This window comes from Anguilla rostrata, chromosome 9, assembly GCF_018555375.3.
Source record: "Anguilla rostrata isolate EN2019 chromosome 9, ASM1855537v3, whole genome shotgun sequence".
In the NCBI taxonomy this organism is placed as follows: Eukaryota; Metazoa; Chordata; class Actinopteri; order Anguilliformes; family Anguillidae; genus Anguilla; species Anguilla rostrata.
Window position 1 is genome coordinate 49,437,805 of NC_057941.1, and position 26,508 is coordinate 49,464,312.

General features: G+C 44.9%; 1 protein-coding gene across 9 annotated transcripts in view; it reads right to left on the reverse strand.

The window, feature by feature from the left end:
• Positions 1 to 4,064: 4,064 nt before the first annotated feature.
• The window catches only part of grik1a (glutamate receptor, ionotropic, kainate 1a), a 44,979-nt gene continuing 22,535 nt past the window's right edge, over positions 4,065 to 26,508 (reverse strand). The window contains exons 6-18 of one of the 9 annotated variants that reach the window (XM_064352621.1): positions 26,204 to 26,377; positions 25,809 to 25,952; positions 22,529 to 22,645; positions 21,910 to 21,954; positions 20,257 to 20,367; positions 19,823 to 20,026; positions 19,065 to 19,288; positions 16,849 to 16,967; positions 14,176 to 14,393; positions 11,499 to 11,724; positions 9,956 to 10,206; positions 7,846 to 7,942; positions 4,065 to 4,528 (exon numbers count right to left, since the gene is read on the reverse strand). In XM_064352621.1, coding sequence (XP_064208691.1) covers positions 4,515 to 4,528; positions 7,846 to 7,942; positions 9,956 to 10,206; positions 11,499 to 11,724; positions 14,176 to 14,393; positions 16,849 to 16,967; positions 19,065 to 19,288; positions 19,823 to 20,026; positions 20,257 to 20,367; positions 21,910 to 21,954; positions 22,529 to 22,645; positions 25,809 to 25,952; positions 26,204 to 26,377 — 1,944 coding nt within the window. In that variant the 3' untranslated portion in view covers positions 4,065 to 4,514. Of the gene's footprint in view, positions 4,529 to 5,980; positions 7,943 to 9,955; positions 10,207 to 11,498; positions 11,725 to 14,175; positions 15,356 to 16,848; positions 16,968 to 19,064; positions 19,289 to 19,822; positions 20,027 to 20,256; positions 20,368 to 21,909; positions 21,955 to 22,528; positions 22,646 to 25,808; positions 25,953 to 26,203; positions 26,378 to 26,508 lie in introns of those variants that run through there. The other 8 variants (XM_064352619.1, XM_064352617.1, XM_064352616.1 and 5 more) reach the window with 8 other exon arrangements.

The following is a 26,508-nucleotide window of genomic DNA, read 5'->3' on the forward strand; positions in this document are numbered from 1 at the left end:
CTCATATGGTATGTTTAAATATTTTCTCTGACATGATTGTTCAGTTAGTCAGCCCACAAATGCAAGGGCTGTTGTTGTTAATTAAAGCTTTTAATCTGGAAATAGCTTTGCACTTCACATAAGTTTTCCCTGTTGACGACAAAGTTTTAATCTGCTTTTGTAGTTTAATCTTTAAAAATGTGTTGTTTGAAGGTGCTTACACAAGAGATGAGAGTTATTTTCAGTTATTTTAGAGGCTCTGTTCTGAGATCGGCACATAGAGACGGGAGTTTAATGCAGAATTTCTGTACCGTTATTCAGATATTTATCATCACTTCCTGGCAAATCTCCCCTACAGCCGTTCATGTTTTTTTCTTTGCATTTATAAGGTTTCTAGAGAATTCTGTGTGCTGGATTTTGCGCTGTTTACTGGCTGAACTGCCTCTTTGCCTCCCTCCCTTTCTCACCTTCTCTTACTCTCTCCCTCTCTCTTACTTATCTTCTCTTTTTCACTCTTTTCCTCTCCCCCTCTCTACCTTATTCTCTTTCTCACTCTCTGCCCCTCTCCCTCTCTCTTCCTGATCCTCTCATTCTCTCACTCTCTCTGTCCCTTACTCCCTCTCTCTTGTCCTGCCCGTCTTACTCTCTCTCTCATCTCTCTCTCTCTCGCTCTCCCTCTCTCTGTTGGATGGGGCCCAGCTCCTGTGTCTGTCGCTCCTCTCCATCAATCCGGCTAATTTCTGAGGTGCAAGCCAAGGTCAGAGAGCAGGCGGCAGGTGACAAGATTCCAGGATTAGAAATGAAACATCTGTGAAGACCGGGGGGTTGAGGGCGCGACTGGCTGACCTACGGCGGTGGCAGGCCTGGGGCCCTCAATTCAGTGCTGGGACTACGTCCACAGAGAGTGAGATAGAGAGGGGGGAGAGTGAGACAGAGGGTGGGAGAGATAGGGGGATACAGAGAAAGAGAGAGGGAGGGAGGGAGATAGACAGAGAGAGAGAGGGGGGATATAGAGAGAAAGAGAGAGGGAGGGAGAGGGAGAGACGTTTCCTGTGGCTGAAGAATGGTCTTAATGTAATCTGTCCTCTGTGATTTCGCACGCAAACTCATCTGTCTCAGCGTGTGCGGCACTTTCTGACAGCGAGGCGTCCGTCCTTTCAAACAGGAAATAGCTCAGGACACGAAACATTCAGGGCATTCTTCAGCTGCAGGAAATGATTTAGATTGCTCTCACTCTCAGATTGCCTTCTCTCTTTCACATTCTCACTCGCTCTCGCTCTCTCTCTCTGTCATTTTGAAGAATGAAGAATGGTGTAAATTTCTCTTGTCAGTCTGTCTTTGGCCTTCCAGACAGCTCCTTTTGTTTGGAGCTAGCGCTAGTGCCTCGCTCTCCACCACCCATTCGCATGTCATTTTGGCGGCTCTTGGAATCGGGGGGCGGGGGGGCGATAGCTCTATCAGGGGGGGGACGGAGCGCCCGCGTGTTTGACGAAGGTCCTGTCAGCCCAGGGACGCAGCAAAGGCGGATGATTTTGGGGTTCTTGCTGTTATGCTGTTATGTCCTCCCTCTCTCTCTCTCTCTCTCTCCCCTCTCCAAAAATACAGGAAATCACTTTGGACAGAAGACATTAAGGACATTCTCCAACTGCAGGGAAAGAGTTAGGTTAGGCATTTCTCTCTCTTTTTCAATTCAGTTTTTTCCCCCTCTCTCTCTCTCTCTCTGTCTCTCTCTCAATTTCAATTCGAGGTGCTTTATTGGCATGACAAGCACTGTGTTGCCAAAGCAAGAGTTACGAAGAAGAATAGTAATAACAAATAATAATAAAAGTACTACTGCTAGTCTATACTGCCTCACCCCAGACTATAATTAACAGCTTGTTAAAATTATGGGATTCCAATTGTGGTTGGAACAAAATCCAGCATACAGAGTGGTCCCCCAGGACCGAGTTTGAGAACCACTGTTCTAGACCACGGGGTGCATCACAGAAACCCGGAGCAAACACCTTGCTGTACCCCAAGCAATTTGGAAGCGGGTGTGCCCCCTTTTTCAACCGCTAGCCTCCGCCAGCTATTCCCCCTTCTTCTGCCAGGCTGCTGCTAAGCTCTCTAAGCCTGGCAAAGGCTGGCAGGGGTGTCCCACCATGGTGCCCGATGCTGATGACCGTCGCTATGGCAACGTGGGCTACAGTATGCGCTGGAGTCTTTCCCAGGTATCTATCCAAATGACAAAAAACACAATCAACATTTTTAACTGTGTCTTCGAGTAAAGACTTCAGAAGAAGATTTCAGTAATGGGCATCTGTTTTCGCCCCTTCAGAGTTCGTACACAATGCCCAACCTTTTAAAATTTGACCTTGCCCTTGGATAATTTACCACAGAATCTGACAATTTATCTGCTGCACGGCCAATTTAGCATTGGGTTTTTATAGGAAAACCGCTTTGTCAGAGAGGACTCTTTTTATAAGGGTGGCAATGGCGGGTAATACAGTGGCACATCTGAGACATCACAAAGATGGCGACCTTCTGTTCCCCAACGCAATGATCCGCTAAAGCAAATATAACACAAGGGGCAATCGGCAAGGCTGGCAAAGATCGCATCTTTCCTCCATCGGGAGCTTAGCAAGGCAGCTGCGACCTTAATCCTTGATTAACTGGCTATACAAATTTAAACTGGCTTTATTGTGCTCCTTACTTCGCATAGTCCCTGCTTTTCAGTGTATAATCTAAGAAGTCGAGAGTTCGTCCTCGCTATTAAATAGCCGAAAATGGTTATACAATCGTCCTTCCTGCTATTTCACAGGTTAATCGTTTCCGTTTAAGGGGTTGTGGATGAGTCTACTTCTGACTTAAAACTTTTAAAGGACCTTGTGCTTTTGAAAGTTGAGTCCATGTTTTTGGGAATAATATTTATTGGCTATTTCTAGCACAATGAACAACAGCCACAATCACCAGGGATGGGCAGCTCCATACGACCGGAATTCTTTTCTCAGACAACTATTGTAGACAGTTCTAGTTTACCAATACTGCTGTTTTACAATATCCACATGAGTTGAATAACATTTTTTTTTTTTTAGAGAGGAACTTTCCCCAAATTTCACCCAACAACTGAGTAACTTGTGGGGACGTCCCCCCCCCCCCATATTTCACTCCTGTATTCCTCCACAGCTTAAGGAGGGACGACTGATATGTGCTTCCAATGAACTCTTCCCCAAGAAAACACTCTCTTAGGTCATTTACAGTTCCACTGTCTTAGGCAAAAGCACACAATGCACTGCTGTCCGTATTAAGCGTATTTCTCTCACTTAAAATCGACCCAGTGTCCACATCACAGGCGACACTGCACTGTTCTTATAGGGTCGATGTCTACAGTGAAATATATATATATATATATATATATATTACAATTGCTCCTAATCAGGATTCTGTCCCCTGTTACAGTCCATTCCGAAAACAAGGTGCACTGGCTATCTTTCAGTTTTCTGAATTCTGCTTTGAGGTTTTTTTTTTTTTCAAATGCATTTTGTGCCCAGTTTCAGTTTGTGTTTACCGAGAAACATCTCATCTTTAGTCAAGTTGTGTTTCAGCCTCATAAATCTTTTAATAAAGAGTCAATATATTTGTCCTCATCTCTCAGCCAAGAATAACTTTACCTACGACAGAGCACCAGTGAACGCTTTTATAACCCAGTATATGTCTGTTTTCCCGAAGTGTCTGGCATTCAGAATGCATGAGGGGGAAAAAAACATTTTTTCTGATGCGAGGTCAGGAGATTTGGTGTTCAGATAATATAGCAGCGAATTCCAGTCGTGAACTCAAGAGCCGTGTCCAAATCGGCGCACTTGCCTACTATTGAGTATACTGGATGATAAAGTTAAGTAGGCTTACTGTATTGTACTTCGCTTTGGATAAAAGCGTCTGCCAAATAAAGTGTAACATAATGTAAAGTAGGCAAAGTCTTTGTAAATTGTAGCATCCTTAAAATCCCAGGATGATGGTGGTCATACTGTTTATAGATCAGAACACAAACTCCTCACAGCAACAAAAATGAGCACAACGGCTGAGAAAGAAAGAGAGAAGGAGAAAAATTATAAACATTTTTTTATTGTGAAAAGTTGGGACAGCACAAGGAAATGGACGGACTTAACACATAACAGGATGGACACAGGGAGTGGCCCCCCCTCGACAGATCTATTCCTAATTTTCATTCATTCATAACGGGGAAAAAAAAGTTTTTGTTGACGTTATGAAGTTAAGACCATACGCAGCAACACGACATCCTGTATTCTCAAGAGTCATTGTGTAAAACAAAACCAAAAAAAAAGAGAACAAATTATTTATACAAAGAGACAGACAACAAAGTGTGAATTAAATTAGCCCCCAAAGCCTCCGCAATCTATCCCAGAGTTCCCTTCCTCAGAACGCGCTTGGGGTGACACAGCAGGAAGCTGGAAAGTCCCGCCCGCCCCTTGGCTTTCGGCTTCTTCTTAGCGGGCCTGTGACACCTGAGCGAGATGCCCAGCTCCTCCATTACAGCACTAAAGGAAATACACTGTCAGGGAAAAAAAACAAAATGGCCGCAGTGAGCAACAGCACTCAATAGAGTTGAGCTTCATTTGAGCCCTAAGTAGAGTAGTAGACTAATAAATGAGAAAGTTTTGGAAACGATAAGTAAATGTAATGATGATTTGGAAGAAATAAAAAAAGCAACTTTTTGAAACAAGAAAAAAATACGATTAAGTGCACTTAAAACATGCGTAGTCATTAATTAATTAAATAATTAAGGTGCTTATTTCAGGTTTTGCACAATTTTAGAGCAGGAAGAACACAAACTCCAGAGAGCGCAAACTTGTGATCGAACATCAGAACGGCCTTCATGCTGTGCTCCTGAAAAGCATGTGTGCACTCTGTGTGTGTGACATCACGTGTGGAAGGCACTTCTACATTTTTTTATTTTTCATTATCCCAAAAAAGTAAAACTCATTCCCTTTTCAGGTCCAAATCAAAAATCTCCCCGTGACAGAGGGTACAATAGATGCACAGGATCGGGGGGGGGGGGGGGGGGGGGGGGCTTCTATTTTACATTCAGTACATTTGAATGTACTGGAATAAAATATACCTTAAAGGGATTCTTCCGCTAGTGTAAACTGAATAGTTTCGGATATCATTATTTACTGTTTATTTTTTATTTAGTGTCATTAAAAAACCTTGTCTAATCGCAGAATTCAAATTGAATTCCGCTTCAATTTATAACCGTGGGGATGAATAAGGTGCAACTGTCATTGCAAAAATGATTAATTAAATTCAGAAGAAAAAAAAAAAACTGTCAACGATAGGGTCATCAAAGGCCCTGGCGGATTTGACAATAATACACCACGCTCCATTACATTTTTAAACGATTAAATTACATCTTTCACTTCCAGTTAGGAGGAGGGAAATCGAGCCCCACGGGTAACCTGCGATTCCCTGCGCGTTCCACCGGGGGCGCCCCGCGTCTCAAGTCTCACGTGCGTCGGATACTTACTTTCGGGGAGAAAGCGGACGTTGGAGACCCCGGAAAGACCCGGCAGGTAAGCGAAGGCTGGGCGACCAGGAAACGCTGCTAGTGCCGATAAATGCACTCGCATGGCTGAAAGTTTTCTTCTTTAGGTAAACAACACAAGTTAATACTCGTTATAGGCCTATACTTTTAAAGTATCGCGTAGGTCTAGTTTTTTCTGCTTTTATTTATTTTTATGTTAAACTTCCAGGTGATTTAATGTCAACTTTGCAGTACAATTTACACTAACCTGAAGATCCCTTTAAGTAAATAAGATGCGATCACTTAAATGTGTTTCATAAAAACATAAACTACAGGTGATGTCACTTATTTTTAAGTGACTTATTTTTAAGTGTCTTTAAAGCAGTTAAACAAAGGTGTTTACTATTATCTAATTTACCTTATGATTTTACATTGTGGCACTACGCTCAATCAAGTTTGATTCAAGCCCTGATGCCTGTGTGCAATTTATTTTCACATAAGGGCCCTTTTTAAGACACAGAAATAGTTTTTTTTTTCTTTTTAAATGCAGTTATTCATACTGCCCTACAAAGCCTAACTGCAGTAACTACGCAAAGAGTAAAACTGAGAAAAATGGCTTTAAAGTGTTTTAACTGGCCAGCCAAATGGGTTATAGGTATATAAGTGATATTGCACTAACTGTACATGTATTCATGAGGTAATTTTTATGCACTTAGGCTTTGCAGGGCAGCATAGTTCATATATGTATTGGGGGTTTTTCCTCGCAGATGATTGGTTATTTCCCCCTCTCTCTTTCTCTCACTCTCTCCCTCTCTCTCACACACACACCTACCTTCTTTTGCATAGCTTAAACCTTGCTCTCCCCTCTCCTTCTCTCTCCCTACCCCCCCATCGCTCTCTCGCTGTCTTTCACACACACACACACTTACCTTCTTTTGTACATCTTAAATCTTCCTGCACAAATAGCTCTCCCTCCTGCCCTTCTTCTCTCCTCCTCTCTCTCCCTCTCTCCTTCTCTCACCGTATCCCTACCCCCCCTCTGTCTTTATCACATTCTCTCTCTCTCTCACACACACACACACACACACACACACACACACACCTACCTTCTTCTCGACAGCTTAAACCTTCCTGCAGGAGTACCCTTCCTAATATAATCCATAATTGGCTCTTAATTTACAAGAGAAGCTGCTGTAAATTCTCAAGAAGACAGCAGTATGGGGATGGCAAGCCACAAATAAATGCAACCGTTTTCGCAACGGTGATATTTAAAGGGCCTGTTCAATAATTAAATTGCTCACTCAACAAGAAACTGGGGTAAAACTGAGAGAACAGACATCCAATGTTCAGGGTAAAGCTCAGCATCTACATTGCAGGTGCTATCATTTTCCATTACTTTTAATGACTTTCAAATGTCAGATTTGTAATCCTCTGCTTCTGTTTTTGACCTTCCTCAACTGTCAAGGTCAAACTAAATTCACTAATAGCTTCAGCTCTAAAAATAAAAAGTTTTGCATTAATGAGTTTGAATTTTTTCCCGTATTTTTTTCTTAAGCCCAGTTGACACTTTGAGATGTATCTGCCCCGCCCCTTGTTCACTTTTGCTTTATGACATCATAAAGGACACACCATCTGCTGAAAGCTTGAAAACCTGAACCCAGAGTTCTGATTGGCACAAACCAAGCAATGCATGCTGGGATACAGGGCATGCTGACAGAGAATTTAGTCTCCATACTCTTTACCAAATTGCTTCCTTAGTTTGTGTGTGTTTTCAGCATTTCACCAGGAGGGGTGCAGTTCATAGTTCAATAAAACTAAGTGAAGGAGGGGAGTTTCTACAGGCCTGTGTGTGTGTGTGTGTTTGCACTCTTACATAAGGCCATCCATGACAATGAATATATGCAGACCTAATTGGCTGACAGCTGGAGTAGAAACCAGTACACACAGCCCTCTGATATGTCACAGAGTTAATATGCAAATTCTGCAGGGAGAAGCCGTTGTTCTGTACCCCTTTGTAAACAAATGAAATAATGTGAACTAGGCTTGTATTTTTTTTCTTGAAGGCCAGTTCCTCCCACGATTTAGACCTCAGGTTCTCTGGAGTGAGCATCTACATTGTGGGCGCTTGTAGGAAATGTAGCTACAACCTCACAGACAAATGAGGAGAGTGGACGGGGACTGGGTGGAGGGGTGGGGCTTAGGGACTGGGGGAGGGGCCTGGGGACAGTGTTTAGAGGGGAGGCGGGCCCATTTCTGAAGGGCCACGGACACACCTTGACCAAAGCAAACAACTAAGCGGCGTGGTATCTAGCGTGGAGATCGCAAAGGATCTTCTTGGAGAAGTTTACCACATTCTACATCCGTCGACAGAGAGCTTTCGGAGGAAGCGTTGGAGAGGCGCCTTTGCAACGGCTTGGATTGCACTCCGTAATAGAAGCAAAAGGCCTTTGCATGCGAGACAGACAACAGAACAGGAGTCAAAACCAATTCTGCCACAAAAAAAGGGAAAAAACAGAACAGGCGATAAATGCATGTGTACAGATAAACAATAAGACACGTAAAACACACCCGCAAACGAGCAAATAAACAAACAGTCTTGAGTGTCAGAAGACATGCAGGTGCACATTCATGAACATCAATAAAAAAATAAAAATAAATAAATAAGTACAAGCAAACAGGCATCACAACAAAAAACTGTACAAGCAAAAGCAAGTCATGAATGAAGAACCTGATGGTGTCTCAAGGTTCGACTTCCCCGCCCAAAACCCCTTTTTAAAAGTACCTAAAGAACCAGGATGGAAGAGTGTTCTAGCAGGACTGCCCAACCCTGTTCCTGGAGATCCACCACACTGCAGGTTTCCACTCCAACCCTAACAAAGCACACCTCATTCGACAGCTAGAGATCTCATTCGGCTTCTGATAAGTAAGACTCGGCTTTGTCAAATTAGGGTTGAGATGTCTACCTACAGGATGACAGATCTCCAGGAATAGGGTTGGGCAGCCCTGAGGTACAGCATTCAGACTCCTAAGGGAAATTAAGTTTCACCCAGACCAATATTAATCACATTTTTAAAAAAATAAGAGTATTCTGTTACTTTTCCACTACGGTGAGCCTATTTGCTTACGTCTGAAAATATCAATGCCTGGGTATTCTCTAGATACAAGACTAGTCTTATTTCAAATATTAATCACTATTAGTAAATTTGATCAGTGCAACTTAAATTAGTCAATGACAGTTAATTCAAATATCAATGTTGCTATGACAACACATCCAAATGAAAAATAACCAGAAATGTGAATATTATGCATGGATAAAACTGACAAGCATATGTTGGAAAGTATAATATAATTTTACTTTCTATAATATTACTTACTTTAACTTTAATTGCAAAATTACGAAACTCCATATACACTACATGGCCAAAAGTATGTGGACACCTGACATCCAACATCTCATCCAAAATTATGGGCATTAATATGGAGTTGATCCACCCTTTGCTGCTGTAACAACCACCACTCCTCTGGGAAGGCTAAACACATGATGTTGGAGCATTGCTGCAGGGATTTGCTTCCATTTAGCCAGAAGAGCATTAGTGAGGTCAGGTACTGATTGGGTGATTAGGCCTGGCTCACAGTTGGGTTTCCAGCTGATCAGCCATGGTGTTGGATGGGGCTGAGGTCAGGGCTGTGAGCAGGCCAGTCAAGTTCTTCCACACCGTTTTCAACAATACCATTTCTATGTGGACTTCGCTGTGTGCCCGGGGGCATTGACAAGCTGAAACAGGCAAGGTCCTCCCCAAACTGTTGGGGAAGGACAGAAATGTCTAGGATGTGATTGCAATCTGTGGCATTAAGATTTGCTTTCATCGGGACGAACGGGGCCTAGCCCAAACCATGAAAAACAGGCCCAGACCAAGTGCCAGTGTGTCAGCCCCAGAGTGTCCAGATACTTTTGGCCTTGCAGTGTAAATACTTGAATTATTTAAGTAATGTTTGCATGTTACAGTAGGTCTTCACATTTACACAACGGAGGCTGAAAACTATTTTTCAGGCCCGTATAACAGACAGAAGACAGAAAAAATATGCATTTTCTTCTTCGCTCTTCTTACACTCTCAGAAGAAAGAGCTCCAAAAGACTCCTTTGTGTCTCCGTAGAGAGGAACCCTCATCTAGTTCAAGGGTTCTTTGTTGGGCAAAACGGTTCAATCTTGGAGCTTTCACACATTTCACACCTACCACAGTGGGTTCCACAAAGAACTAAAATGGATTCCCCCAGGGAGAAAAGCCAAAGAACCCTTTTTTTTTCTCAGAGTGAAAGTATACATACTGTATGTATTTTGTTTACGCACGCTACAGGAAGTCTTATTCGGCTCGCACGGTGCGTGGACTTCCTCTGGACACCGGCAGCCTATTTCAGACGCGGTGCTTGTAGTGCCAGGAGCACTGGCTCGCACTCACCTCCTCGATGTCCGTGTTCTTCCTGGATTTGTATATGAACTCGCCGATGGCCACGAAGACGGACAGGACGAGTCCGGCGGCCAGCACGATGAAAATGCCGCCGATGTTCTCCACGCCCAGGGCGCTGGCCTCCTTGCTGTCCTCCTCGGGGCAGCCGTTCCCCCTCCACCACTTCTCCTTCATCATGTGGAGCTTGCCTTCCTCCTGCAGCTGGAGGATGGCGATGGTCACCTTGTCCCTGTACGGAGAGCCTGCGCAGAGGGAGTTTGTATGAGCCTGCGGTTACATCCATCCAACCATCCATTGTCTGTACCCGCTTATCTTGGGCAGGGTTGCGGAGGGTGGCGCTGGAGCCTATCCCAGTGTGCATTGGGCGAGAGGCAGGATTACACCCTGGACTGGCCGCCAACCTGTTTTTGTCTTTGGGCAAAGATGTTTAATCCTTTGAAGAGCAGTTCTTTTTAAACGTTTTTTTTTTTTTCAAAATTCAAAGCAAGTGTTCTAGAACTCCATTGCTTTCAATCACCAGTGGCGATTGTTACATCAGCATTAGAATGTCCAGTTAAGAACATCCTAATGACATATTTGTGATCCTACACCTTTCAAGGGTTAATGCTCATTTGGGTAGTTTTGTTCTTGTTTGTGCGACTGAGATTACTGTTCATTAGGGTAGTTTTGCCTTCTAGGGAACGACTTCACTTTGACCCCTGACCCCCTGACCACATCAAGTATCTCTGGATATGAGCATCTGTTAAATGCCAGTAGAGAGCGAGCAAGAGTGACAGGGACAGAGAGACAGAGTGAAAGAGGTAGAAAAAGAGAGGGGGAGAGAGTGAGCGAGTGGGAAAAAGAGAGAGAGAGCAATTTAGAGGGAGAGAAATGGGGGAGGAAGGAAAGAAAGAGAACGTGAGTTTTGAAAGTGAGTAAATTAAGCGTTTGGAATATAAATGGAGAGACCTCACGAGTATATGAATAAGAAATGAAACATAAAGATGCTATTATGCTACCAGGCAGAAAAAGCAAAAGAGAGGGGGGGAGGGGGAGAGAGAAGGACAGAGATGAATCCTATAATTCAAAAAGACCCCCTGGGGCTGTTCTCTTTAAAAAAACCGCAGGTAATTCACCTTGCAGTCATTATTGGACAGGCTTACGTAATTGGAGTTTGAAATTACTTTTGGATTTTCCCGTTAGAAGTCATCAGTTGTTGAAAATGAACGGACCCCAGGGAGGAGTTTTCAGTTAGGATTCTCTCAGCGTACACTCTCTGCCTGCCCGACGCCAATTTCGTAAAAAAGGGGTCCAGATGCTTTTTACTCTGTCAAGGTTTCCTCTGAAAGACATCCCAGGAGCCTTTTAAGGAAAATAACAGAGCAAAGGAAAGCAATGACATTGCATTCGCTCTCTCTCTCTCTCTTTTTTTCCTTTTCTTTTTTTTGGCGGTCGTGAAATTGGCCATCAAAAAGAAACGCGGTGTTTTGTCTTTTCACAGACGGACACAAACGCCCCGCCGTAAAACACAAGCGGCTCTCCCCTCGACACTCACCGATAGGGGTTCCCACACCGTAGCCTTTGGAATCTATCAGCCCTCCGATCTGAGTGAGGTTGCAGTTCCTCTGGCTGATGTACTCGATGCTGGTGGACTCCATGAGGAGTGCGTAGTCCGTGGTCAGGACCCGCTGGATGCCCTCGCGGTTGTTCTTCACCAGAGCCGTGTTTTTTCGGCTGCTCATGAAAGCCCACATCTTCTCGTACGTGGAGATTTTGGATTTCTGAGAAAAGAGAGAGAACAGAAAGAAAGCAAAAAAAGAAGAAAATGAGCGAGGCAAATTAACGAAACCTGGCGTGAGAGGATTGCGCTAACGTCAAGGACAAGAGAACAGGCACGAGGGCATTTCCAGCATGTGCTTTAACCCTTTGAAGAGCAGGGTTAGTTCTTTTTTTTCTTCAAAATTCTATGTCAGTGTTCTAGAACTCCCACTGCTTTCAATTACCAGTAGTGATGGTGACATCAGCATTAGAATGTTCAGTCAAGAACATTCTAATCTCGCATCTCGCACCTTAAAGGGTTAACCGATATAATCAAACTCCGCATTTGCCCTGCAGAGTAAAATATGTGTAAAAGTGAGCCAGGTCACATGATCATCGGATACCCTCAGTTTGTTCAGGTCCAAGCTTAACTCAGTGCTGGGTACTCTCTAGTCTGTGGACAGTGACAAGCCTTGATGGGCCGAACGGCCTGTTCTCCTCATTACGTATTCTTATGTTATTATATATGTACAAAATCCCAGTGTACCCGCATGATGTAATGCGCTACAAAAAGGATGCGATGTGGAAATAAAATATATAGACTCCATTTTGTAGGTACGCACACACGGTGATGAGTTGAGTGCTGTCGCACTTGTCCCGTTAGCTGTGGATAAATAGACTCTCTCTCTCTCTCTCTCTCTCTCTCTCTCTCTCTCTCAGTGTTTCTCTCTCTCCGTTCGGGGGAGAGCATACAGCAGAGCAGCTGTGTGCAAATCTCTCTGGGCTGATTTATCCTCGGCATCCCGGGCCACGTTCTCTGGAGGTACAGGAGCTGGTAATCACGCCCGGGCAATCTCAGTGGATAAAGCCCCTACAGGTTTCAATTTTGATGGGCTGTTGGTGGGAGGCAGGGGGGAGGGGAGGGGTTGGCACGTTAAGCAGGTCTGTAGCTGCTGAGTCTGAAACAATGTAATCTGTCGAGGCGGCTCCTGTTGGGCTGACAGGCGGCTAAGATATGGCGGTGTGATACATCGCGGTGATGTCACAACCTGCCGCTTTTTCGCGGGGGTACGTTCCTCAAGCAGCGGCTCGGGTCGTTTGTTTTCCGGGACAAAGCAGCCGGCGGCTGGCGGCTGTCAAGGGGTTCCAGAGCAAAGAATGTTGAGGGATATTCTAAAAAAAATAATAACATAAATCCAGAAACCTGTACTCTCATTGTGGCACATAGAGCCTGGTCAGCAAACTAATGAATTTGACACCAAAGCGAGTACAAATCGATCCGGTACCTTAAAATACCCCGTGTGAGCATCTCAAAGACACGAAGACAAATGGCTTCCAGCAAAACTTCTGCACCCCAGCTGTGCAGCTGTGCAACAGTGTGGCCATTTGTAATGTCCAAGTCAACGCAATGAATCAAAGTGCGCTGCCCGTTTCTCTTAAAGTCATGGGTTTCGGCCGAAAATGGACACACGGAGGAACCTGGTATACCAGGTTTATTATGAAACAAAATTGCGGAAATAAATAAATAAATAAAAGGAACTGTCTCCAGATGAATCTAAGATTGGGTTCGAAAGAATACAATAAGCAACAATAATAAGGATGTCACCTGAAGTGAATTATTGGAATAAGTATGAAGAAGGGCAACAAGACTCATTCCAGGTACACAGATATCATATATGTGGACTAAAATAACTTGGGGTTGTGGAGGGGTTTGACTAAATATTCAAAATCTTAGAGAGGATAAAAGACGTTGACAGTGGAAGCCATTTTCTGCCAAAAAAGAAAATCTGCACAGGTGGAAATCCATTGTCCGTGCATTTCAACCTGACACCTTTAAGCACATCCTCACACAGAGAACCATTAATGCATTGATTGCTTTCCAGGATTTTAAGTGGAGTCAGATTGTCTGGAATCATTTAGGACCGAACTCATTTAAGACCAGTACTTTTTGTATTTGTCTCAAATGAGCTTTTCTTAGAACTGTCCCATTCTCACGATTGGAACTAAAAACCCATTTATGAAAACCCATATTCCCAGATTTCTCTCATATCCTCCTGAGACCCAGCAGAAGAGAAGTTTATGTATTTTAATTTAAAAAATAATAATACTATAAGTGTCTTGGATGACAAAAACGTGCTGCAGTGAAAATATTTTCAAAAATATAATGCAGTTTATTTGTATTGAATGTCCTTTGTGGTGTAGATCTCATCATAGTATTATGATACTTAGGCTTAAGACCAGAGATGTGTGTCCCCTACAGGGTACAAAAAATGAATTGCGGGATTTCCAAAATACATCTCAGAATGAACCCAAACTGTGAACAAAGGTTTAAACAAAGTGCTTCACATAAGTCCTACAGTATATCAAATTGAATGCATTGTAATATTAAAAAACGCATTTCACCCTACTCGTGGAATACAGTTTTTGTGACAGTATTCAGGAGTGCTTTAAGTGTACTTAAATATATTTCTTACCTTAAAAAATGTCATGGTGGATCCATCTCGCACGGCCCCATACTCAATTTTTGTTTGCTTCGCCAAATCGTCCGCAGAATCGATTGGCGAGTCCATTCTTTCGACCGTCAAAAAGGCAGCCAGGTTGGCAGTGTATGACGATATTATTATTAACGTAAAGAACCACCAGATCCCTCCGACGATTCTGGTGGACAGAGCTTTAGGCATCAGCTCTGACCCTGTCACGACAGCAGCAATGCACCATGGTTAGACGCAGAGAACACACACGGCGAAGAGCCGCAGCAGACAGAGAACACAACAACACTCATTTCATTCACTTAAGAAACAGCTATCAAATAGTTTTCCATTGAGTACAATGACAAATTTTCATGAAACATGCATGGAGGTGAGTGGCAGGAACAACAACAAAAATATGTGGGTAAGGGGGCGGTGAGTTCGGTAACGTGAGTCCAAATTAATCTATTTTTTAAGCCACTTCTAACTGAATCCAGTTTCATTTCAATTCACATTTCTTACGAGATTGCTCACGCAAAATGTTTATCTTGTGGATGCTGATGAACCCATTGCAGTGTCTGTTATCACGCCTCAGCCAGAGCTCGCCATCGCGGGTGAACTTTCGCGTTTCGGGCAGAAAGGTTGACTGGCGGTTGGTCACGCGCGACGAGTCTAATGAAGCTGTCAGATAGACCCGAGGAGCGGCGTTTATCTCCAGCAATGTGAGAAGCTCTCTCTGCTCGCGGATAATGAATCAGCATTTGTTGATAAGAGAGGACTTTTGTTGGAAGGGAGAGGGTGTGTATGTATGTATGTATGTATGTATATGTGCATGTTTCCAAACAAATACTGAAATGATGCATGGAATGAAAGCCCCTAATTCTCTCTCTGGCGCTGGGCATTCTATATGTTGTCAAATAGACACCGTTCCAAAGCCGTAGTAAACACTCACACTTTTTTAAAAACTAAGAATAAAGCGTGAAGAATGGTTTCCGCCAAAAAAAAAACAGGCTAAGGGCAAAAGAGGCGTTGTCGATTTGATCTATGCTTCCAAACCCCCCGTCGGTTATCATTCGCAGATAACACTGTGCGTAACTATGGCAATGTTTGGGGACGGGCTGGGTACTTGCTGCAGCGCCAAACGGCAGACGCGAGAGCCAGTCCTGACCCAGACTTTGCTCACGCTCTGCGGGAAAGAGAGAGTCGGATCATGACGTCAAACACCACTGCCAACACACAAGACAGGAACAAAATAAAAAATGAACACATTCAAACACAAGCTAAAAAGGATGAACGGGGTTAGCATCGGCTAGATAATTGTCTAACGAATGAATCTTTTTCATTATCCATTTCCCCAGGAAGACTTCAAATAATGAACAAACAAGCAAAACAAAAAACAGAAAAGGATTCAACTTACGTTCACGATAACCATGACATTAGTACCAGTTTAAACATCTGCTTTCTCGCAAATGTTTAATTATGCTTTGTGAAAAAGACAAGCAGAATCTGGTTGGGGCTGCCTGTCATGTACCCAAGGTAGTGGTAACTAGCGGACACTGCATCCCACAGAATGCTGTGGATGACGGTAAACTCCAAACAGGAGGGCGTTTAACCAGGACCCTGCACTCCACGCGCTCACCGCACGCTCATCACCATGGGGACAGCCACACGCACAACGCACGCACAACGAACGCACCTGGCAAATACTGTAAAACCTGATACAGCCCAATATGGGGAGGAGAGGTGGTGTTGGGACAGGTGTTTGTAATGCGCGCGAGAGCGGGACATTATAAAACAACGTAAAGTAGCATCCATACCGCAGGCGCACTACAGCAGTGATTTGGCATGCAAGTGGGGTCTATTTGGAACACAGGTGACTGGATCTAAGATCATCTTATCTGGGTTTATTTTTGTATCACAGCACAAAACTGTGAAATTACGTAGATATACAGACATTTCTTCCTCCTGTTCCTCTTATTAAATGTCACCGAAGGATCAGGTTGAAGTTTTTATTCCTTTATTTTTTCCCCATAGCACACTAGCATTTTCATAAGTGCACTTCACCCATAAATGTCTGCCCATTGTCACCGTGCTCCGTGCAAAAGACCGCCAGTGATAAGAAGCTTGCATATGCATGAACTGTGCTGCACTGCCAGTACACTACGCACACACACACACACGCACACACACACACACGCACACACACACGCACTCACACACACACACACACATACTGACACAAACACGCACGCACAAACACACACGCACACACACACACACACAGAGTACAGAGGAAAGACACGGCGATGGGAGGGCATAATGTCTCCTGTTAATCGTTTTAGTCGTGTTGCGTGCGGCCATCTTATCAACCATTCTTCCGATGGCTTGAAAAATGTAAAATAAAAACAAAAAAAATGCAGACCAATCAAGGAAACACAAGCCTTATCTGCATATGTACTGTATTATCCACATATATACACATATAGTAGTGTTATATAGTGGGGGGGGGGTATTGTAGTTTACCACGTACACAAGGTTAATTTTGGGGGGGTTAAGGAGCAGTGATCAGGTTTTACAGCAGACAGCGGGGAGTATCGTTTCTGAAGGTGGAGTTTACCAGTCCCCCGAGGTCGCAGCAGACTATGGGATGTGTGCGACATTGACACGTGACCTATGTACCTTGTTGCATGAGGGCTCCCACTCCAAACCAGAAACTATTTAGCAAAGTAAAATTGTTTTCCACCACGTCCGAATCGGGGTTGCAGGGGTGTGGGTTATACCACTCATAGGGGGTAAACCTGGTTAAAAAAGAAAAGAAAACTTGCTTAAAAAACATCTCTCTTTTTTAAAAAAAATAAAAAAGCACAGTGCTCCAGCAGAATTAATGGGTAAAAAATATAAAAAAACATTGATGAATGTCATACACAGAAGCCTGCAGACCAATATGTAATCAGATATGCTATACTCTATGCGGTTACATCACTATTCAAATCCGCATTACCATTTTACAAAACATAATCAACAAAATCCACAACAACCTTTTGCTGCTTCTGTACACAAAGGTACTTAAATATAAACTGAAAAAATATAAATCAAGGGGAATTACTTCTGAATGACAAACAAAAAACTATTTGGAGGCCAAGATACAAGGCAGACATTTCAGAGCACAAAAAAACAAGAGCATTTTAGAACATTAAGAAACACTTTACAATACATGTATACATGCATTTTAAATTCTAATATTCTTATTTATATAGCACACATATTACAACAATATTGTATATTTAATATAACAAGACATATCATTGAAACAGTATTATCAAAATTCCAGGTGAAGACACATTGTAGATGTAAACATGACTCTTTTCGGCCGTGTTTATTTTTGTTTAACGCTCAGAATGGGAAAAAAAGCTGTGAAGCAGGCAAACGCAGGAAAGAAGCCTGCAGTACACCGGCCAAATCCGACCGAAAACGAGCCTCCCCCCCCCCCCCCCCCGCCCCCTCCAGGAGGGTGTTCTGAGGGTCGTGGCTCGTTGCTCATTGTGCGCACGTACGCGCACGTGACAGCCTATTCATAATCTGCCGAGCGGGCACGCTGCGATTACCCAGAAGGCAGTTCTGCAGGGAGGACCACCGCAGGGGCTCACAGGCTTTTTGGCTCGATTGATTTGGCTCTGTTTGGTCACGTGACTCTTTTTTTTCTCTCTCTCTTTTTTTTTTTTGTTTTTTAAGTAAAGCTATTTTTGCCCCTCGGTGTGAACCAGCCACAGGGGGGTATTTATTGTGTTTGTTTGTTTGTTTTTTCTTTCTTTTTTAAATTGCCTTTTTAAAGAGAATTTCGATGCCACAAACACGTAAACAATGAGCCGCCCTGAACTGATGAACCCGCCCATCCAAGGGGGATCAACCCCCCCCCCCCACCCGACCCTCCTTCATTACCCCTGCAGGCTGCCCCCCCCTGCCCCCCGCCGCACCCCGGCAGCTGCACGGGACGCCATCCAGCCCTTTAAAATGCTGGGGGTTTCAAAATGGGGACACTGTTCAAACTGTGATCAGTTTACTGAGGGTTTTTTCTTAAATCTCTCTTCTCACTGAGAGATTAGGGTGCATAGTAAAAGCAGGAGTACACACTGTGTGTGTGCACCCCCCCTCCCCCCCCTCCCCCCCCCTCCAAATTGGCATGAAACTGAATAACAGCTTGGGGATTTATTCCTTTTTTTGGCAGCCCACCTCAGCTGGCCAGCCCCAGAGTCAGGGAGAAATAGCCAAAAACGTCCATAGACATCGAGCAGCTAGAGCTACGAGCGGCTTTTTCAGGAGAGGGCAGCGCGTCGGTGAGTTTCACCCGTACGCTCATCACCACGGTCTGACTAAGAGGTGACGTAGGGAATCGATGATAATCTCATCCGCGACCAATTTAGTTTCCACACCTGAAAGAACGATAGAATTCTGGGGGCGTTAAATAATTCTTATGTCCAATTCTTTATCTATCAATTATTTATCGATCCATCTCTCTACCTCTCTCTCTCAAAATGTACTGATTTATTAACCTTTATTTATTTAACTTGGAAGGTAATCTGAGAACTCATTTTTCATTCAAAGAGACAACCTGAAAGAAAAAAACAATCAGCCAATCAGCTTCAAATAAACTGCCATATTGAAAGGGGAAGTTTGGAAATTTGTCCAGGACACTGCAGCCAAGCCTCCGCACCCCCATTCCTCCCTCTCACCCCCCCCCAACGCTGTCGATAACTGCCAAGGGTTGCTGGGTGACTTTGGAGACTTCACCGGTTGAATTCAACATCTAAAAAAATCTGTCGTTGGACCATAAACGTGATAAAAAGAAAAAGATTAGACTCCACCCACACCCCCCGGGGGATTGACGCCGGCCTTACCTGGCGATGACGAACAGCACGCAGCTGACCCCCAGGCAGGCCAGCAGCACGTACATCCAGATGTCGGGGGACAGCGGGTTGAGGAAGGAAAACACCCCCGGGTTGGTGCCGTTGGGCTTGCGGTACAGGATGCTGATGCCCAGGGTCATGAACGGCTTGGAGAAATCGATCACCTTCTCCCTCACGTAGGTGATGGTCAGAGGCGCGACCGCCAGGTCAGCTATCTGTCCCGCAGAATAAACCGTTAAGACCTCTGATTTCCATAAATGGTTCCATAATCCAAAAAGCTCCCCCCTACACTCTCCGCCTGAGGCGAGTTCCCTCACTGCCCGAGTGTTCTGGCACAAAACGGCTGCCATGCATCACCCAGGCGGGTGCTACGCCTCAGTGGAGGCTGAGGTGAGGCGGTATACCATAATCCTTTTAACAACAGGAAGAAGAAGAAGGAGGAGGTGAATAAGAAGGAGGAGGAGGAGAAGAAGAAGAAGGAAGAGCAGAAGAAGAAAAAGGAGGAGCAGAAGTAGAAAGAGAAGGAGAAGTAGAAGACCAACAATAACAACAACAACAACAATCAATTCAGACCCAAAAAACAGTGTGAGGTCAGTTAACTGCATAATCCACTGCTTCTGCAGAAGCAGGAAATAAAGTGCTGAATAACAGCTAAAAAGCAGCGGACTCCACAGCTCTGCGGGGCCAGGGTTGCAGGCTCTCCTGGCCTTACAGCCGGCAGAGAAACGGGGGGGCGTGGCCTGACTCACGTGGTCGATGAGCTCCCGCACCATGCCGTTCCACTCGCCCTTGTCGTTCTGCGCCCCGTACTTCCCGTCCGACACCAGCTTCACCTCGTACGCGAAGCCCAGGATGTTCGACAGCTCCTTCAGCAGGTCCAGGCAGTAGCCCTCGAACCTGTCGTTACCGTACAGCTCTTTGTCCGACTTCTTGTACATGACGTACGGGTTCTCCTGCGAAAAAAACCGCGACGTACGCCACAAACATTAAAATTAACTCGATTAAACTTCCCTCTTGCCCGGCATCAATAAGTAATACCTGCCATTTATCCAAAGTTATTTAAAAATTCTCCATCTTCTTCCCAATTATGATTTGCATAATCAATTATGATAAATAATCCTAGCCGCTTTTTAATCAGTTGCATTAGCTATTCGTGTCTATTTATAATTGATGCACCCCCCACCAGAATAGTGGTAACGATGAGCGTTCTGTTCGCCATGGAATCAGAGACGTTGCCCGCGTCCAGGCTGAGGTCGGTCAAGTTCAGCCCAGTTATGGAGTTCCAAACCGCAATCTGCATCACATTTGACAAAACAAAAACAAAATAAAAAAAGACTGACAGTGACAATAGTCCAACAACAACAGTGGTGTGGGAAGGGAGGGAAGAAAAGCTAAAATTATATTGCCATGCTATATTGCTGGTCCACATACGAACATTCCATAAGAAAATTAACCTTAAAATGTCACCTGGATATTTAGGTCCTTTGGCGAATACCACGATTACCTGTGTACCTCCACCAGCTGTCATAGGCCACCTTGTAGCCATGGTGATCACAATACACAAATCTATGCTAATTGCAAAACTGAGGAATTCTAACACAGTCATACATTCAAGGTAAATGAACTCCGATTGAGAGCTTTTACATCTAACACAGTATATGTGGCCTCATGTACAACTCATATGAACACTGTTCGAGCAACACTGAGCATTTTGTTGTGCAATTTGCAAAGAGACATCGGCCACTACTGTTTAAGTCCTGTCCAGAAAGGAATTTTATAAACACAGAGTAACACAGTATAGTACAAAGAAGAGCGTATTTTAAAGGGGGTATTCAGAGAGGGGGGGTAACATGTAGAATCCTCACTGGACAATAACATTTTTCACAAGGAGAGGATTATGGGAAGGATTAGGCCAGCACCAACTACTAGCAGGACAAGAAATATATTAATATTAATATTAATATTATTAATAATTTCCTGTCCCCAAATAATGCTTTGGACATAATTTGCTTTTGTTTCAAATGGAGTAATTCCCGATTGTTCAAATATCTGGAAACAGTGAGAATGAAAAATTAAAACATCTTGCGTGAAAAGTATGTATTTCTATGCTGCATATGTAATGTTAAGCAGACTGAGAACCATAACAGAGGGAGCTGGATTTTAAACCATTAATCACGGGAAGCCCATCAAGCCCCAGCAGGAGCCCTTTTAAGGAACGGCACGCATCGTACCGGTTATTAGCGCTTAATAGAGGTGAGTTAAATGCAGAGGAGGATATTCTTTCTTCCGCTGACATTAAAAAAAAGTCAACTGACAGTAAATCTGGCTGCTCAGAGAGGATCAGATAGGTGGAATTACAGTAATTATCCCAGAAATCCTACGGGGAGAGACGGCTTCAAATTCAACCTCACAAAAAAACAAAGAAGAAAAAACCGCTCTCATTTTACACACCGCTTTAATTTAGTTCAGCAACAGCTGTCGCCTTCGGGAGAATTAACCACACCTCAGATTAAGACACATCAGCACTAGAGTGTCAGGAAATGGATAATTAATTTACTAAAATTGGCCATAAACCCTTTTTTTATGCACGCTGTTTGTCATTTGTTGACATTTCCTTGAGATTCGTCCGACAAAAAACGACTTATTTGAACTTAATTAGCCAAAAAGAAAAATACATTAGCGCTGCTTCAGTTAGCGTCCCCTGCTGGCTCTGCGCCAGAGTTTGAGTGTGTGGGGGTGGGGGGTCAGGGGGTGGGGGACTGGGAGGTTGCTGGGGTGTCAAGGGTCAGGGGTCAAAGGTCACGTTACAGCATCTAGGGGGACCCTCTGTACAGACCTTTTTCCACACTTGTGGTTTCCGGCCTGCTCCTTCCACAACACCCTTGCGAAAACCGGAGGGGAAAGAAAGTGCATGAGAGAGTGAAATGGGAACAGGTCGCTTGAACGCAACACACCATTACTTGCGCACCATTCTAGATTATTATTATACGCATAAAACATAAAAATGGGTTTCAGGAATTCTATAAATTTAACCGTGGCAGAGGGCAGCCACTGCAAACCCCCAGCGATGCCCAACATCGCTCATTTTCGACGTGTTGTTGGGGAACAGACCTGGGTCAAATATTAAATAAATTTATTTGGGGTTCAAATACTTTTCTATGCTTTACTGATCTTGTCTGGTGTATTGGAACCAATGAAATACTCTCAAAAAGTGCAAACCCTGCCCTTCTGGTCATCTTGGCGGGCTCAATTACACCAGGCAAGACCAATAGAGCACAGAAAAGTATTTGAATCTAAAACCGATATGTTTTGACCCAGGTCTACTGGGGAACTGTGCGAATATAACCGTAAGGCAGACGGTTTGTGATGCGGGTTTTCTGATGCATAAACGGGGAAGTTCGTTTAACCGCAGAATTCTTAACCGGGTGAAAATCTGCAGAAGCGTCCAGACAGACCTCGCTCACCTTCGCCGTTCCGTTCTCCTTCAGGCTGATGACGTCTAACTCAAACTCTTTCCTCAAGCCGTCCGTCCTGTTGAGGAGCACGTGTCCAGTCAGGCCGTCCCACTGTGCCTGAAAGACGGGGGGGAGGGGGGCACAATCAACTCACGCTTGCCATCTTTATGTCTTTATCGATAACTGTAGCACCAGGAAGTGCCCTGTGGCCATAGATACCGGCAAAGTCTCAATTCGAAGATACGCGACAGGAGAAACGGGGTTTGTGATCCATCTTCTGCCGTCTGAAATGCCATTAATGGGCAAATGTGCACGTGCGATTACAGTAAAGACGGCAGCAGCAGGGGGGTTTTAATTAAACATCGATTGCTTTAATTGAATTACACTGTTGATTTTTAAACTGTCCCTAGGATGTGAGCAACTGCCCAGCTACTCTCCAGCTCTACAGTTCATCCTTTAAGGTGTGAAATTTATGTAGGTTTATGTACCGACTACCACCGTCCGTTCTGAAACTCAGGGCTTGGCATTGTCTGCGCTCGTTGCTTAAACCAACCTGAGGTGTGCACAGTGCTCAAGATGAGATAACAGCTTGTGATTCCCCAGTTAATGGCAAGGGGTGCGGAAGGGAGTGGGGGGTGCGGGGGGTAATCCTCTAGCACGTCTGTTACCATTAGGCCTCAACACAGATAATTAACCCGGATAGGAGCCCCTTCGTTATCGGCTCATTCACGCGACTCAACGATCCGTCCTGCCACGCCCTCGGACCGAGCTGACGAATGAAAACGGGCCGCACGTTTCCGGCGGGTCTCCCCGTAAAACACAGGGCCCCCCGCAAGTCAGTCCGACTCTATCGGCTGCTCCTGAGACACACTGTGATCTACCGCCCGCTCGATTCCGCCATTTTCCCCCATCCCCGCGATGAGGAGAGACCAACGTCAGCGCCATCCGCTCAGTTTCGGTGCAGCGCTACTCCCCCCCGTTCACAGTACCCCGAGCGGCCTTCACCCCTCCCTCCTAACACCACTCCTGCAATTACACTGGGCCACCCACTCCGTGGAGAGCGCGATTATCCTGTTAGACGCCTTTCTTGTTCTCTCGCGAGGAGCGCGGATGTTTATTTAATACGCCGCTGTCTCGGGGGAAGGTCGGGAGCACCTCGGAGAAGGAGAGAGAGAGGAAGAGCTTGAGAGAGAGAGAGAGAGAGAGAGAGAGAGAGTCCTGACAGAGTCCAGTGTACGGTGGTCTTGGTGCACGTAGTGCCTGCAAATTTAGTACATTATTTTTTACAATATGGCATTTTATTCTGTAATGTATAACAGAATGAGACTGAGAGAGAGAGAGAGAAAGAGTGAGAGAGAAACAGAGAGAGAGAGACAATGGCAGGCACTGGGGAGACCACTCTGGAATGAGAAAAAGCAGTGTTGCATCATGGGACAGTAATCTCCCTCCCAGACTTCACAGTACATCAAATATAAAAAGGGGATGATAAACACAGCACAGCCAGAGGCCACGTGGGGGGGTGGGGGGCTGGGGGGTAAAATGTACCAAACTCATGGCGTGGCGTATTCTCGCAACCTGGGTAACGCAGCGGAATTTTAAGCGGGGGCCCGGAGCGATGCCGGGGCGGCCATCGACGACGCAAACGGCGTGGAACTGTGATTAAACACACACCTGCGGTGTAATGTAGCCCTGTCCCCATCCCTCAGAAAGAAACTATCTATCACGCAAACCAAAGGGAATGAACAGAGCAGAAAAAACATAAAACATTCTAATGGACTGTTAAATTAAATATTCCCACCCTGTAGCAAAGGCCTGATCTTTTTTTTTTCCCGCCGCAAAATTAAATTAATATGTGTATCGTTTTATTTTTTTCTTCTTCTTCTTCTTATTCTTCTGAGAATCGCTTTTTGGACAGCTGCCGGCTCAGAGCCGAAGAAGAGAAGAGCTTACGGAGGAAAATAAAACCGTTCGGCGGTGTCAGAGTCCTGAAGTGAAGCATTTAATACATTCTTAACCTAGAAAACCAACATCCAGTTCTACTGGAAATAAGGTGAATGCGCTATATATACCGCTATATATACCGCTATATATACAAATGCAAAAGAATTGGGCCGGTTGTGTTTTTTATTTTTTCATTTTAATAAATTTATAAATTAAGTGCCATCAACTGCTGTGAAAGTAATCCAGAAAGCACTGAGCTGAACCTAATTTTATTTGGGACATTTCTCCGTGGGCTAGGCAATATCACAGTATGACCTATTTATTAATTAATGTATTTATTTAATTATTTATGCCAAGAATAGTGTTACTGGAGTGATGAATAAAATGAAAAATGAAAGGGGCTGCTACTTTGCGCTCAGTTTCTTTCGATAGCACTGACGGCTATCCGATTTCAGCTTGCCAGGACCTGCAGACAAACGCCTGGAGTGAAACAGGCTGGACACAACCTCGCCGATCACATGGTTCGGCCTGTATCTCCACTACACAGCGCACCACACAGTCAGTTAGCGGAGCCCCCTATCTACTCGAGAGGCTTCCGGAAGCTTCCGGAGGGAAAAACGCTGGGAAGGGTGAGAGGGGAGGGAGACGCGGCTATGACGCTATGACACGGCCTTCGGTGGCAGAGCGCGTCTGAGCCGATTGGGCTACTTCAACAAATCCAGGTGTAAATATAGCGCAACGTGCAGTATATTCATAACCTCGGGAATGCGTATTTTTGCGTCATGGTTACAGTGTGGGGCCCGCTGTGAAATATGTGGCGGAGCAGCTGTGTGCATGGTGTGGAACGGGGGGGTCGTGGCATGGGGGGGGGGGGTGGGGGTGTCTTAATACCCTGGCATGCTCGAGACGTGACAGAGGACACGCACGCGAAACCTCCAGTCCTCTCGCACTACATCGTGATGCGTGCTCACATTTCACACGCGTTTCACACGTTCGCACCAGAAGCCAAAATGGCGACAACGGACGAGGAAGCTTATTCGTGTCACCCGTCTGTTGGCACTGGTCCACGCGGAAAATCAAAACTGCTATGCAGACAGTCACGTGTGGCAGTTAAACATTTCTTTTGCACCCTGTGTGAACAAGTTTGTTCTAAGGAATAAGCTTGTTAAGAGTTTGTTCTAAGGATGCTGTTAGCCTAGACTATATCAATGCTGCTCTATAACGCAATTCAATGCACCTCTAGTCTCCTGCATTGTAAGCTGAATTGAATTAGCGTGTCTGCTAAATTAAAGTATGTGTATGTAGTGTCATTTAAATGAAAATAGGCGAGGTTACTCACTTCCTTGAACAGATTCATGAAGCGGGGTCCGAAGCGCCAGGGCTTGTGCCTGTGGCACTGCAGGGAGCTGACGGTCATCTGGGTGGAGCGCTGCGCCGCCACGGCAACCATGTACACGGCGTCGTACATCAGGGCTGCCTCTGTCTGCGGAGAGTCGGGACACAGGCCAGCGAGAGGCCACTTCAAACAAAGCACCGAGAAGGGCAACTAGACTGGTTCCAGGAATGAACTGGGTGTGAGTTAGTGAGTGAGAGAGTGACTGTGTGAGTGGTAAAAAAGAGACTTTAAACAAAGCACCGAGAAGGGCAACTAAACTGGTTCCAGAAATGAACTGGGTGTGAGTTAGTGAATAATTGAGTGAGTGGGTGGTAAAAAAGATGAAGAGGAGCGTTCACCGTCATCACGCCATCCCGGAGACCCATCACGAGTCTGGGTGGGGCCTGCACGCGCTCCATAGACCACTTTTCCATCACGGAGGCCACGTACGGGCTGTCCATGTTGAGTAGGCGGAACCCCGTCATGTTCACTCCGCTGAAGCGGTACGGGTCCAGATCCAGGGCAAACATGTCCTACGAGCGAAACGTCAGAGCTTTCACCCCGAGAAATCACTGCATGCACCCCCTCAAACATTACCTCGCAATAAAGAGTGAATAACCTAACTACTTCCTGCCCAGTTTAGCCCCTGGACCAATAATAAAAT